This window comes from Dysidea avara, chromosome 5 (genome assembly GCF_963678975.1).
Source record: "Dysidea avara chromosome 5, odDysAvar1.4, whole genome shotgun sequence".
NCBI lineage: Eukaryota > Metazoa > Porifera > Demospongiae > Dictyoceratida > Dysideidae > Dysidea > Dysidea avara.
In genome coordinates this window covers 3634244-3650502 of record NC_089276.1, presented here as the reverse complement: position 1 = coordinate 3650502, position 16259 = coordinate 3634244, and the positions used below count along the sequence as shown (strand labels likewise).

Sequence of the window (16259 nt, the reverse complement as noted above, 5' to 3'; positions counted from 1 at the left end):
ATACTCTAATAGAACAGTCACCCATTCGGCTACGTTTAAAACTTATTCCATCAAAGAATTATATTACATTGCAAGTTATTCTGTAGGGAATTCAGCTACAACCAGTTAATCTGATAGACAATTCAGCTACAGGCAAGTCACCCTGTAGAGAGTTCACCTAGAAACAAATCACCCTGTAGAGAGATCAGCTAGAAGAAGTCACCTTGTAGAGAGTTCAGTTACAAAGAAACTATGCACCATGTAGAGAGTTCAGCTGCAAACAAATCGCCCTGTAGAGAGATCAGCTAGAAGAAATCACCTTGTAGAGAGTTCAGCTACAAAGAAACCATCATGTAGAGAGTTCAGCTGAAAAAAATCACCCTGGAGAGAGTTCAGCTACGAAAAGATCACCCTGTAGAGAGTTCAGCTAGAAGAATTCACCCTATAGAGAGTTCAGCTGCAAATAAATCACCCTGTAGAGAATTCAGCTACAAACAAACCGCCCTGTAGAAAGATCAGCTAGAAGAAGTTACCTTGTAGAGAGTTCAGTTACAAATAAACCATCATGTAGAGAGTTCAGCTGCAAAGAAATCACCCTGTAGAGCGTTTAAATCACCCTGCAGAGAGTTCGGCTGCAAACAGTTCACCCTGTAGAGAGATCAGCTAGAAGAAGTTACCTTGTAGAGCGTTCAGCTACAAAGAAACCTTCATGTAGGGAGGTCAGCTGCAAACAAATCACTCTGTAGAGAGATCATCTACAAAAAGATCACCCTGTAGAGAGTTCAGCTGCAAACAAATCATCCTGTAGAGAAATCAGCTACAAACAAATTGCTCTGTAGAAAGATCAGCTAGAAGAAGTTACCTTGTAGAGAGTTCAACTACAAAGAAACTATCATGTAGAGAGTTTCAGCTACGAAAAGATCACTCTGTAGAGAGTTCAACTAGAAGAAGTCACCTTGTAGAGAGCTCAGCTACAAGAAATCACCATGTAGAGAGTTCAGCTGCAAACAAATCACTCTGTAGAGAGTTTCAGCTACGAAAAGATCACTCTGTAGAGAGTTCAACTAGAAGAAGTCACCTTGTAGAGAGCTCAGCTACAAGAAATCACCATGTAGAGAGTTCAGCTGCAAACAAATCACCCTGTAGAGAGTTTCAGCTACGAAAAGATCACTCTGTAGAGAGTTCAACTAGAAGAAGTCACCTTGTAGAGAGCTCAGCTACAAGAAATCACCATGTAGAGAGTTCAGCTGCAACCAAATTACCTTGTGGAGAATTCAGCTACAAACAAATCGCTCTGTGGAAAGATCAGCTAGAAGAAGTTACCTTTTAGAGAATTCAGCTACAAAGAAACCATCATGTAGAGAGTTCAGCTACAAACAAGTCACTCTGTATAGAGATCAGCTAGAAGAAGTTACCTTGTAGAGAGTTCAGCTACAAACAATTCACCCTGTACAGAGATCAGTTTGAAGAAGTTCTTTGTAGAGAGTTCAGCTACAAACAAATCACCCTGTAGAAAGATCAGCTAGAAGAAGTCACCTTGTAGAGAGTTCAACTACAAAGAAACTATCATGTAGAGAGTTTCAGCTACAAAAAGATCACTCTGTAGAGAGTTCAACTAGAAGAAGTCACCTTGTAGAGAGCTCAGCTACAAGAAATCACCATGTAGAGAGTTCAGCTGCAAACAAATCACCCTGTAGAGAGTTTCAGCTACGAAAAGATCACTCTGTAGAGAGTTCAACTAGAAGAAGTCACCTTGTAGAGAGCTCAGCTACAAGAAATCACCATGTAGAGAGTTCAGCTGCAAACAAATCACCCTGTAGAGAGTTTCAGCTACGAAAAGATCACTCTGTAGAGAGTTCAACTAGAAGAAGTCACCTTGTAGAGAGCTCAGCTACAAGAAATCACCATGTAGAGAGTTCAGCTGCAAACAAATCACCCTGTAGAGAGTTTCAGCTACGAAAAGATCACTCTGTAGAGAGTTCAACTAGAAGAAGTCACCTTGTAGAGAGCTCAGCTACAAGAAATCACCATGTAGAGAGTTCAGCTGCAACCAAATTACCTTGTGGAGAATTCAGCTACAAACAAATCGCTCTGTGGAAAGATCAGCTAGAAGAAGTTACCTTTTAGAGAATTCAGCTACAAAGAAACCATCATGTAGAGAGTTCAGCTACAAACAAGTCACTCTGTATAGAGATCAGCTAGAAGAAGTTACCTTGTAGAGAGTTCAGCTACAAACAATTCACCCTGTACAGAGATCAGTTTGAAGAAGTTCTTTGTAGAGAGTTCAGCTACAAACAAATCACCCTGTAGAAAGATCAGCTAGAAGAAGTCACCTTGTAGAGAGTTCAACTACAAAGAAACTATCATGTAGAGAGTTTCAGCTACAAAAAGATCACTCTGTAGAGAGTTCAACTAGAAGAAGTCACCTTGTAGAGAGCTCAGCTACAAGAAATCACCATGTAGAGAGTTCAGCTGCAAACAAATCACCCTGTAGAGAGTTTCAGCTACGAAAAGATCACTCTGTAGAGAGTTCAACTAGAAGAAGTCACCTTGTAGAGAGCTCAGCTACAAGAAATCACCATGTAGAGAGTTCAGCTGCAACCAAATTACCTTGTGGAGAATTCAGCTACAAACAAATCACTCTGTGGAAAGATCAGCTAGAAGAAGTTACCTTTTAGAGAATTCAGCTACAAAGAAACCATCATGTAGAGAGTTCAGCTACAAACAAATCACCCTGTAGAAAGATCAGCTAGAAGAAGTCACCTTGTAGAGAGTTCAGTTACAAAGAAACCACCATGTAGAGAGTTCAGCTACAAACAAATCACCTGTAGAGAGTTCAGCTACAAACAAATCACTCTGTAGAGAGATCAGCTAGAAGAGGTCACTTGTAGAGAGCTCAGCTACAAACAAATCACTCTGTAGAGAGATCAGCTAGAAGAGGTCACTTGTAGAGAGCTCAGCTACAAACAATTCACCCTGTACAGAGATCAGCTAAAGAAGTTACCTTGTAGAGAGTTCAGCTGCAAAGAAACCATCATGTAGAGAGTTCAACTATAAACAAATCACCTTGCAGAAAGATCAGCTAGAAGAAGTCACCTTGTAGAGAGTTCAGTTACAAAGAAACCACCATGTAGAGAGTTCAGCTACAAACTAGTGACCCTGCAGAGACATCAGCTAGAAGAAGTTACTTTGTAGAGAGTTCAGCTACAAAGAAACCATCATGTAGAGAGTTCAACTACACACAAGTGACCCTGTAGAGACATCAGCTAGAAGAAGTTACCTTGCAGAGAGTTCAGCTGCGAAGAAACCATCATGTAGAGAATTCAGCTACAAACAAATCACCCTGTAGAAATATCAGCTAGAAGAAGTCACTTTGTAGAGTGTTCAGTTATAAAGAAACCACCGTGTAGAGTGTTCTGTAATAAATATATGTATTATATATATATATATAATTTGTACATTTACTGATAAAATCAGAAATATTTAAAGTACTTAACATCTACTTCATCTTTTCTTCTTCCTGTGGTAAAGAAAAGAAAATCCCCAAAGCCGGCCTATGGCCAGCTTTGGGGTATACAAACACAAAAAAGAAGTGAAATCTAATCAAAAACAGCTAAGCTGTAAATAAAGGTGCGGCCCCAAAAAGGCCATGGTGAAAAAAGATGTGAAATCCAAGGTGGCGGCCAAGAAATGGCTGTGATGGTAGGTTAATGGTAAAAATTTTAATAACAACACTTCAGGTGAATTTTGTCTGTTTTTAATTAGATCAATATATCATGATACTCATTCTGTATTGTGATACCAATATGCACCTCATGTATTGATATTTGATTGCACAATCATGGAAATATGTAGGTCTGGTTATATGCAATCATAGATCAAGACACACGATAGTGTGTCGTGCGGCCCAAGAAGCCGGCGCGCCACACCGTGAGTATATTAACAGGAAGAAAGAAAACGAAATTTTCGCACCTATGTAGCTCTGTGATCCCTTATTCGATTGGAACCAAATTTGCTAGAGACGTGCCACCCAGTTAGGGGAGTCTAAATACCAAATTTGGAGAAAATCGCACTAGCCATTTCCGAGATACGAGCGAACAAAATTTTGTTTTAATTTCTTCGTTTTTTTCTTCATCTTCATTTCGCACACTTCACAAAACTCGCCATAAAACACGAATGCGTACTCGGATTGGGCTGAAATTTGGCACACTTAAAGGGCTAATTAAGGCGGATCTCCGTACCAACTTTGGTAGGAATCCAATGAACATTCACGGAGTTATGACCGATTATTTGCATAAAATAAGGTCGAAGGTCTGTCACGCCTACAGGGTAAACCCCTTGGAGGAATCAGTTGAAAATTGCTATGTAGATGGAGCAACCATCGTAGAAGTGCCTTTTTGTGGTTTGAAAGGAATTGGGATAAAGACCATGGAGGTATGACACAAAATCCAACCTGTGTCAAAATTACGCGCTCGATTTTTATGAATAAAAGAATTATTAGTTTTCGTGTCTACCAGGCAAACCGCTTAGAGCAATGAGCTGAAAAACAGTATGTAGCTGGAATAATCATCATAGAAAGTTTTTGCAGTACTACAGAAGAATCGGATTATAAATCACTGAGTTATGATTCGAAAGGCAACTACGTGCAGCAAATGCGAGATCGAGATACTCTAATAGAACAGTCACCCTAATAAAGCATTCAGCTGCATTTACAATTTACTCAGTTATATTACATTGCAAGTTATTCTGTAGGGAATTCAGCTACAAACAAGTCACCCTGTAGTCAGATCAGCTAGAAGAAGGTACCTAATAGAGAGTTCAGCTACAAAGAAGCCATCATGTAGAGAGTTCAGCTCGAATAAATCACCTGTAGAGAATTCAGCTACAAACAAATTGCCCTGTAGAGAGATCAGCTAGAAGAAGTTACCTTGTAGAGAGTTCAGTTACAAAGAAACAATCATGCAAAGAGTTTAGCTGCAAACAAATCACCCAGTAGAAAGTTCCGCTATCAACAGATCACACTATAGAGAGTTCAGTTAGAAACAAGTCATCCTGTAGAGAGATCAGCTAGAAGAAGTTACCTTGTAGAGAGTTCAGTTACAAAGAAACAATCATGCAAAGAGTTTAGCTGCAAACAAATCACCCAGTAGAAAGTTCCGCTATGAACAGATCACACTGCAGAGAGTTCAGTTAGAAACAAGTCATCCTGTAGAGAGATCAACTAGAAGAAGTTACCTTGTAGAGAGTTCAGTTACAAAGAAACAATTATGTAAAGAGTTTAGCTGCAAACAAATCACCCAGTAGAAAGTTCCGCTTTGAACAGATCACACTGTAGAGAGTTCAGTTACAAACAAGTCATCCTGTAGATAGATCAGCTAGAAGAAGTCACTTTGTAGAGAGTTCAGCTACAAAGAAACCACCATGTAAGAGGGTTCAGCTGCAAACAAATCACCTGTAGAGAGTTCAGCTAGGAACAAGTCACCCTGTACAGAGACCAGCTAGAAACAAGTCATCCTGTAGAGAGTTCAGCTAGAAGAAGTTACATTGTAGAGAGTTCAGCTACAAAGGAACTACCATGTAGAGAGTTCAGCTGCAAACAAATCGCCCTGTAGAGAATTCAGCTACAAACAAATCACCCTGTAGAAAGATCAGCTAGAAGAAGTTACCTTGTAGAGAGTTCAGCTACAAACAAATCACCCTGTAGAGAGTTCAGCTAGAAACAAGTCACCCTGTAGAGAGTTCAGCTAGAAGAAGTTACATTGTAGAGAGTTCAGCTACAAAGAAACTACCATGTACGAAGTTCAGCTGCAAACAAATTGCCCTGTAGAGACAAACAAATCACCCTGTAGAAAGATCAGCTAGAAGAAGTTACCTTGTAGAGACTTCAGCTACAAACAAATCATCCTGTAGAGAGTTCAGCTAGAAACAAGTCACCCTGTAGAGAGTTCAGCTAGAAGAAGTTACATTGTAGAGAGTTCAGCTACAAAGAAACTACCATGTACAAAGTTCAGCTGCAAACAAATTGCCCTGTAGAGACAAACAAATCACCCTGTAGAAAGATCAGCTAGAAGAAGTTACCTTGTAGAGAGTTCAGCTACAAAGAAACCACCATGTAGAGAGTTCAGCTGCAAACAATCACCTGTAGAGAGTTCAGCTAGAAACAAGTCACCCTGTAGAGAGATCAGCTAAAAACACGTCACCCTGTAGAGAGTTCAGCTAGAAGAAGTTACATTGTAGAGAGTTCAGCTACAAAGAAACTACCATGTAGGGAGTTCAGCTGCAAACAAATTGCCCTGTAGAGACAAACAAATCACCCTGTAGAAAGATCAGCTAGAAGAAGTTACCTTGTAGAGAGTTCAGCTACAAACAAATCACCCTGTAGAGAGTTCAGCTAGAAACAAGTTACACTGTAGAGAGATCAGCTAGAAACAAGTCACCCTGTAGAGAGTTCAGCTAGAAAAAGTCACATTGTAGAGAGTTCAGCTACAAAGAAACTACCATGTAGAGAGTTCAGTTGCAAACAAATTGCCCTGTAGAGAATTCAGCTACAAACAAATCACCCTGTAGAAAGATCAGCTACAAGAAGTTACCTTGTAGAGAGTTCAGCTACAAACAAATCACCCTGTAGAGAGTTCAGCTACAAACAAGTCATCCGGTAGAGAGATCAGCTAGAAGGATCACCTTGCAGAGAGGTCAGCTACAAAGAAATCACCCTGCTTTATTTTTTCTTCTTCCTGTAGTAAAGAAAAAATGACAGGTTAAAAAGCCCTAAAGCTGGCCATAGGCCGGCTTTGGGGTATACAAATACAAAAAGAAGTGAAATCTAATCCAAAACAGCCAAGCTGTAAAAAAAGAGTGCGGCCCTGAGAAAGGCTATGGTGAAAAAAGATGTGAAATCCAAGGTGGCGGCCAAGAAATGGCTGTAATGGTAGGTTAATGGTAAACATTTTAATAACAACAATTCAGGTGAATTTGGTGCCGCTTGGTCTTGGCACAAAATTCACCTGAATTGTCGTTATTAAAATTTTTACCATTAACCTACCATCACAGCCATTTCTTGGCCGCCACCTTGGATTTCATATCTTTTTTCACCATAGCCTTTCTCAGGGCTGCACTCTGTTTTTTACAGCTTGGCTGTTTTGGATTAGATAATATATACCTCCAGAGGTATATATACCTCCGGAGGTATATATTATCTATGGTGCAATTTACTAAAATTTTTAAGCTACGTAGTAATGTAACAGTGTAATAGAGAAACAGCTGGTACTACAGTGGAAACTCTCTATTACGGACATTTTGGAACCCAAAATTTTTGGCCATTATTTGCTGTAATATAGAGGTTTGTGTCCTTAATTAACCCTTTGGGGAATGTGTGTTTACACATGTACAATATGGGCATGCATGGCGACACTAGGTGGGGTAACTTAATTCTTACAGCCTAAAAATATGCATCAATTAAAAGTGTGCTTACTGGGCTACTTGAAGAAGGTTAAATGAACACTGCAACTACAATGGCTTACTTGTTATGAAATGATGAACAGTGACTAGTCGCATCTCCATGTTTCAAAATTCTTGTCACATGTTTAATTTCGATTGTGGATTTACTCACGTGATTCATATATGGCCTGATAGAAAATTTAATGGAGAATCGATATGCTCTTTCAGATGCATCGTACATCACTAGTATATAATTTTGAGGAATTGTTGTTCTTGGGAATTGGGATGAGGCACGACATTCAGCCACTCATGATAATGGCATTTATGTGCTGCTCATGATAGAAATGAATGGAGGGCACATGTACGTATGGTAGCATGGTATATAGGTAGAGTGATCAGCTCTAATTAGAGCTGAGCAATAGTAAAAAAAAAAATTGATTATCGTGATATTAATTTTCTAATACCATACCTGTTTCACTGCCTATACAAAAAAGTCTCAATAGTAGCAGTGAAATTTATCCAGTATTTCACTGACAGCAGTGAAAAAGTTGTAATTGCAATTTCATTGGCTAGAATTTATGTTAACAATGTAGCGCCAATTAGTGTTTACGTGTGTTTAGTACATAGTGACAAATTGCATACATAGCACAGCTAATGCACAGCATGCCTATTAACTAGTAATAGCATGGGTAGCAGTGAAATATGGGATAAATACCACTCTTGTTGTATTGGAAATGGTAAATTTCACTCAGCTTCGCCTCGTGAAATTTATCCCCATTTCCAATACAACACTCGTGATATTTATCCCAAATTTCACTGCTACCCATGCTATTACTAGTACAAATCATATTATGATATTTAACCTCTACACTATCGTGATGGATGTAACACTTCTAAATGACTACTAAGTAGTTCCTATTCATGAACCATATTCTTGCCTTTTCACAAGAAAGGAGCAATGATAAGGTGTTCACAATGTATACATTAGCAAGTTAGTTTACAAAATTCTTAATTGTACAAACAGCTAACTACTGATCTGTCATTTAAATACTATTGTGATACATATCGTTATCGTGATATATTCATTACTATTGATTGTCTTGTGAAAATTTTGCTATCACCCACCTTTAGTTCTAATAAGGCTAAGGAATTAGGCTAAATTGTAATTCCTCTTCTTAAACTTTTGGTACATCCACCCACACAACCTAAAATCCTGTGGGCTTTAAAAATACCTACTCATGTAGGATTAGGGTAAGTTTAGTGGGTGACTTGGACTGGGATTCTGGAGTCAGTGTACAGTCTGATGTGCCATACATACACCAAAAGAAAAATCAACATTTCTTAACAAATATACAACAGATCTCTGAAGGTTTGATGAGGAAGTTGGTGCCAGGGAAACTTGTACCAGCTGTAAGGCATGCCACGAACTGACTGGGAACAGTTAATACTGCCACTTGCTGACAAGGCTCAGGAAAAGCCATTGAACTTCTCACCAGTTCCCAGGATGGTTACAATGTATGCCAGCAGATTGGGTGAGGTCTCTGGGTACCCTCTCATAATTAATGTGTTCGTACATCAGTACGCACATGTGTATACAACTGACCTGATATTAGCACAGTGTTGTTACTGGTGACACTCACATCCCCAGTTGTAACTGTACAGGTGATACTTGCTCCATCATCCTCAGCCTGAATAACTCTAGTAATATTTTGTGTCATGATCCCATTAGCAAAACAGGAAGAAGGACAACTCCAGTTATAAGTAGCGTCTTCGTCAACAAAACTAGCTGAACAGGATAACATCAACGTGTCCCTACTAACCATATAAGGACTACTGGGATTAGCAATGATGGTAACTGAGAACTGTCCATTAACATCTACAAGAAGATATTGCATTAGCAGACAAAACATTAGTACAATAAAATGAAACATCTGTACAGAACAATTACATACAAATTCTCCAGTAGTTAGTACAGACCAACACTGCAATACAAGTACAAGGTAAAAGTAAATTTTACAATTGACTAGGAATCATATAAATAAAACGTAGTTATACTAGTGGACATTTAAATCCTGCTTCAGTATAGCTAGTCAACAGTACAGTCATGATAGAAGTAAGGATAATCTAACATAACTGCAAATGTATAGGAAGACCTCCTTTTCTCATGGCTTTGTCCCTGTAATATTTCCAACTTTTCTCCTTGTTTACTTTATGGCTGGTGAACCAGAGCATATAGCACATCAAAGAAAAGAATGATGCCAAACTTACAAAAAAAGTAATTGTGTGACTAAATGCACGCCCTGACTATCAACAACTGAAAAGTGACATGGCTATTCCACTTCTATGTTCCACCCTATACAACATTACAGACGAAGAACACCTTTGTAATCACTCCACTCGGTATATGAAAATTGCAGACTCCCAGCAAAAGAAGCCATTACCTCACTATCCATGAACACCTATATACACGGTAGCTAGTAGAGTAAGAAACGTGTTGGACACAAAGGAGGACAAAGTAAATCCATGATACATGTACTGTAGCTGTGACAGTAGGCAAAAGGCATGTTGGGCCTAAGCAGGGATGTGCCCAGTGGTGGCTACAACAAACAGGGATAAGTCTAGAAGATTTAGGATAGAATGTGTGGGGCCTTAGTTTGGGCCTTAGTTTTCATCAGTTGGAAGCGAATTTGTAGTGGTTGGTGAGTGGTAGTGGTGGCTATTTTATTTGAGTGGTGGCTGGTCCCGACCACTGCTGGCACATCCCTACCTAAGTGACACTGAACAGTGAAGAAATTGCACAAACCTGTAGCCTTAATCATTGAGGCTGAAGGCATCAGTTACATACATAGGCAGTAGAAATTAGAAGCACATTTGGGCTTGATTTCACTGCCAAGAAGTCGAGTTGTCATGGAGGTAAGGTAAGGCTGATGATATTTTATGGAAGTTATGATCCGTACAGTGTACTGTATGATCAAACCTAACTATACATTGAATCTATCTTTGTACATATGTCATACAGAAGATCTACATACTAAAATCTAAGCATCCTGATTATCAAAGGCCTGTCTAAATTTTTACTCATTATTAAAATTGTACATTATATGAATTATGGCATTGCGCGGGTCTCCCTATTAACAAGTGTCCACAGTATAAGGTTCCATTTAAGGACCAATTAAAATTTCTGAGTCCGACTAAATTTATGCATTGGTAGAGCAAAAATTATACTCATTTTGTAATGGTAAGATCATGTAATCCATACCTCACTAATTAAGGGGAATACCAACACACATCCTGTTGGTGACCAGGGGGGTAGGACAGCACCACGTGCACTACAGAGCGCTAACAAAAATATCTATTTTAAAAGTAGTCATACTACCTGTTGAAATTAATAGATCGTACAAAAAACGATTGTATTGTAATCATTGATGACCACTGTTACTGTTGATGTGAAAGTCATCACCGCCACACATCGTCATAAGTCTAATTACTCCATAACGGCAGCATTTTTCCAATCGTGAATCACACCATTGCACACAACAAACTAAGTAGAACTAAAATATGTATTAATCCCAGTTGATCCCCTCCCTCTACTTTCTGTACAGGGTCTATTCAGCTCACGTGAAATACTTTCAGTAGTTGCACAATGTTATTATGTATTCATGTGGGCTTGTCCTACTCCCCCTGGTTGGTGACCACATGTGATGTGATTACGTAAAACATATAATACCCTATTTCTTTACTGGTTACTACAGAGTTTAAAATGGTATAATTGTTTGAATATGTTAATATTGATTATGTTCAACTTGGGCCTTGGCAGACATCAAATGGGGAGACAATAAAGTGGTTAACTTTCTTACAACATGCGCTGGAAACATGACATGTCCTAATCCTCATTAATTAGGTATTCTTATATTCAGGGGCCTAAATATATGTACACTAAAAAATGGGGGGTCCAAGATGGCCTTACCAGAGAGGAGTCCTGATATGACTAAGAATTACGTGAATAAAGATTGTGTAGTCCCTACTTTCTGTATTCTATTCATCAGTAATTCTATTTCTTAAATATCCAATTTACCAACAAATGTTTCCTGTAACACTGTATAATCACTGGAGTCCATAACACAATGGTACTAATTCTTGGTGATATTTTAGGATCGTTGTATATCCCATCTACATCTACTAGTGCATAACTTTGTGTGCTTGTGTGAAGAATGATATATGCAAATATGTATGAATTAGGAACAAGTTTACAATAGGATTGACTGTCTTTCAAGCATGCTGTGGTCTCTCTACTTGTTTATAGTTTACATAGAGACTTGACAATATTTATAAGAGAATTCTTTTTGTCACATTGCAGACACAGCAAGACTAAAGTATTGACTGTTTAGCTTGTTTTTTTTTTGGCCACACCTGTCCTTTTGACGTGTTCATTTTTTTCTCCAAGTCCTAGTGAACAGACTTTCAATCAATGTGTAGTTGTAGGCTATAAGAATTAAGTCACCCCACCTAGCATTGCCATGCGTGCCCATACTGTGCAAACACACATTCCCAAAAAGTTTTTCGCAGGTTTCAGGGTTAAATTACCAGTAATTCTCCCATGCTTAAAGGAGTTGTGTGGGTGTAGATCAAAAGATTAAGAGTGCTCATACAGTACTGAAAGAAAAATACAACACTGTTGATCATGTGCGCAACATTTTAAATCACCAGAAGTAGCCAAAATAATGTTACCTGTTTGTCTTATGACCAAACTTGTACTATATAGACAACGGGGATCGATTTATTCACCCAACCTGATGTCAGCACATGATTATTTATATTGTACAGGCGCTTATATATTTCTTCATGGTCAACCGTGTTTCTCCGCGTAACAAAACGTTACGAGTGACTATGCTCGCTATGTTTTAACCATGGCCAGGACCGGCATCTAGTCTAACAGCAAGAGATGATATGAGATCAGCAAAGTTACCAGATAGCAGCTTCAATATGGAAGGTACATATTAACTGGTTTATGGGAGGGTTTATGTCACTGACACAGTATATGTGCACCAAGCATAGTCTCATGTATGTGTAGGACTGAGGCAATCACTTTCTGAGTTGTTTAACCCCAGTGTAGTTTTAGTAGCAATTCTGTCCCCTAAGCAAGAGTAAAATAATGTCCTAAGCAAAGCATCCATGCAGTGCCACACTCAACCTACCCGGGTCAGGCAGTGGTGGGGAATTGGAATAGTTATTAGACGATTCTTCACAAGTTCACTCTACAAATCCTCTACCTAGAAATCTGCTTACATGCATGTGCCTCTACCTTGAGAACGACTTAGGTAGAAATATTCACGGCCCAACCGGAAGTATGTGGGGTGTGACAATGTGTCCACTCCCTACACATGTACAATTAAACGTACACCTTACACTGTTATAGCCTAACTGAGTACACTTGATCATTTATTTGTATTGTACTATACACACTACACATATTCAACTAATGTGGTGATCAAAATAACTGCACATATCCTGGTATCACCTTCCTTGATTCACATGATCGTATGTGTGTACAGGCTTCCTCCCTTCAACTGTCAGTATGACCGTCTGACTGCTAAGGTGAATTAACTATATGTTTGTATACAATACTACATATATATATATATATATATATATACACTACTCATACCATGACGCACAGCTCACACACTTCTAAGTTACAAGTTTTAATCCAACAGGTTTTACTATGCAACAAAGAGGCTCAACGATGGAGTCATTCTTATCAATGACTACCACCCACCGTACAATCCATGCTGGACTCCTTCTTTGCTGAGAGAAGAGCAGACAAAGTTTTCAACCACCTTATATGGTTGGTGAGTTTGCTAGTATGCATTCATTGCAGTGCAACATAGACACATTAGGACCAACCACCAATGGTGTCAGTTGGGCCAAGTTATGAACTAGTACACCCGAACATTATGAAGGTGTCCAATTTACAGATTCCACTGTACACTAGCAGACATGAAATAGTAGGCATGCATACACACTACACAAGCCACTCATACACGCCCTGCGCATGCACACACACACACACACTACACACCACCATATTCTACACACTACACTACACACTACACTCTATACTACGCACACACACTCACACTAAACACATACACCACTATACTATGTACACCCAAATGTTCATGTGTAGAAACTGATATTATTGATGTTATTTATGGTGAAGATTTTAGGGTCACAAGGAGCTGATTTGAATAATGGCACCACAGCACTACAAAGCTATTAAAATACTAGTAAGGCTCTCACCGTAGGACCAGAATCTACAGTTATGTATGAATCACTTTCATGAATTCATGCTGCAAAGTCTGTGTCAAGGTAAAGAAATGATTAAGAAATACAGTTATTGAGAAAAAAAAGTTTTACTTGAAAACCTTTTCAAAGATTGTGATGCTATTTTATGGGAGTTCATTGTGGGTGTAACTAATCACTGGACTGGACTGGAACGACATATTGTAGTTTTTACACATGCTAAGATTGGATTCATTGAGTCTTGCTGGCTATGGGCCTTCTGGAATGATGAATATAGAAGAGCAATGCAATAAGCAGAAACTAACCTCTATTGATCTCATAACTATTTATTATGTTCTGCCCCACTTGTAAGTCTTAATACTCCTTACCATTATGCCACAGGGAATTTGAAGCAATAGGTAATGAACGATTAAGTATTGGAGATAGCAGTAAGTTTGTACGATGCAATTCTAATACATTTGGTCACATAGGCCAGCTTGATGGCAGAAGAAACCTACACTTGTGTAATAATTGGAAGGAAATTAGGTAAGATAGATTGTCCTAGGACAGATGGCTTGTGTCTCAGATGGTCTGCATCACTGGATATCTTTGGTAAGTTGAGTTTTGGATAGCCATTGTTAACACATTCTGTGCAGCACAACAGTAAGGAGTGTAGAACATAATAAGTAGTGAAATCCTTAGAAGAGTTTTCGCTTATTCTACTGCTCAGCTCAGCAGGCTGAAGGCTCTTAGCTAGTGACACTCAATAAATCCAACCTTAGCATGTGTAAAAACAAAAATAATATGTCAGTTGGACTCAGTCCAGTAGTCCAGTCCAGTGATTAGTTACACCTGTTCATAGTCCTTATAAAAATTACAAACTGGCCAAACCTGTAAAGTTCTAATGTATGTAGTGTTTGGATTTAGTATTAAGTTTGTGTATTCCTAATTAAATTTATAGGTATGTATTGAGGAGAGGGCAACTCTACCAGTACCACGTGTTCCAAAATGGGTGCTTCACAAGTGGTAAGAAAATTCACCATGCTCAATGACAGGAAGAAACACAGACACCGGGCTTACAAGATGACAACAACATCAGTGTAATGGGACAAATAACTAACACAGCAGAATTACTAGTACACATGTACAGCAAAAATTAATAGTAACAAAAGCTAGCAGTGTAAATTTGCAACCCATGATATAGTATATAACACTTCCCAAATATAGGTCTGCTTATACAGGGTGATTAAGAGTAATTATTTAAGTGTTTGGCAGACCAAACTCAAAGATGCCACCATGAATAGATTTTCCCCATACTATGGAAATTTTGAAATAAATGATTATGGGACAGTATCACGAAATTTTGTCGTAGCTCCAAAGTGGTCCCTCACAACCTTACTTACACAGCAGTTTGTTTTGCACAAAGAATGTACATATTTCAGAAATTCATCATTTCGTGTACAATGACACCAGATCAACAAATAGGTAATATAAACAGTTACACACAAAACCTATTTTTACTAAAGAGCAGAAATGTCAGCATTATTAAGGTTGGCTTTCAATTTCCATCAGAATAACCTTATGCAGGTGACTGCTATATTATGTGATGGTTTCCACTTGTGCACAAAAATTCCATTGATATCAGTCCTGTCCCATTTTTCAACCAGTTCAGGCCAGAGACTCTTGCTAATCCATTTAGGCCTCATCATTGTTCACACATAATTGTTCTGTTACTGTTGCTGTTCCAGTGTATCTCATTCCAATAACGCTATCCATACTTGTGCTACACGTACAGTTGATGTACAGTAATCATCACTGGTTGTTACCTCAGAGCTTTGTGTACTCTTCTAACATGATCACTTGCTTGGCAGTTTGACTTGACCACTGTCATTGTTCTAGAGAAAGATCTCATGTTGTAGGGTAGCCTACAGTCATCTTACACTCTCTCTGTTGATCAAAGGAAACAACACACTTCATCACATACATTAAGTTTAACTTGAATATAAAAATACTTATAAACCCATCCTTATCAAAGAGGTATCACCTACAATCTACATACCATAATATTTGGGTGCACGTACAGGTACATAGTGGTGTTTATGTGTAGTGTGTGCATGTGCAGCGCATGTGTGTTGTGAGGCAGCATAGCCAAGTGGCTAGTATATTGGCCTGGTAATCGAAAGGTTAATGATTCAATGCCCGCTTATGCCTAGTTGGTGCTGTTAACTGGGGAAGCAACCCACCCAGCTGTAACATCAATGGGTACCTGGTATTACAGGGAAACATGCCCAACTGTACCTCAGTTAGTGGTAGTGGGGTCATTGTAGAACTACAGGTTTTGCAACCTCTCTGTGAGACCTGGACAGTAGTTTAGCCCCAGGAAGATTTGTCTGTGCAAGACGCAAGTACCTGAGAGGTGCACAGGAAATTCAGTACTAATTCACTGGGTGGAGATAGGTGTATTTCGGAGGCTTTGCTTTGTAGTGTGTACGTGCATGCGTGTATGTGTGAGGTCTCAAAACCCGTAGTTTCAAATGCGCCAACTGTCCATATCTCGCATA

The 16259-nt window shown here is 38.9% G+C and overlaps 1 protein-coding gene across 1 annotated transcript in view; it reads right to left on the bottom strand.

Moving 5' to 3' along the window:
• The window catches only part of LOC136255724 (uncharacterized), a 164386-nt gene that overhangs the window by 115587 nt on the left and 32540 nt on the right, over window positions 1-16259 (bottom strand). Inside the window, exon 10 of the mRNA XM_066048559.1 lies at window positions 9020-9292. Coding sequence (XP_065904631.1) covers window positions 9020-9292 — 273 coding nt within the window. The remainder of the gene's footprint in view (window positions 1-9019; window positions 9293-16259) is intronic.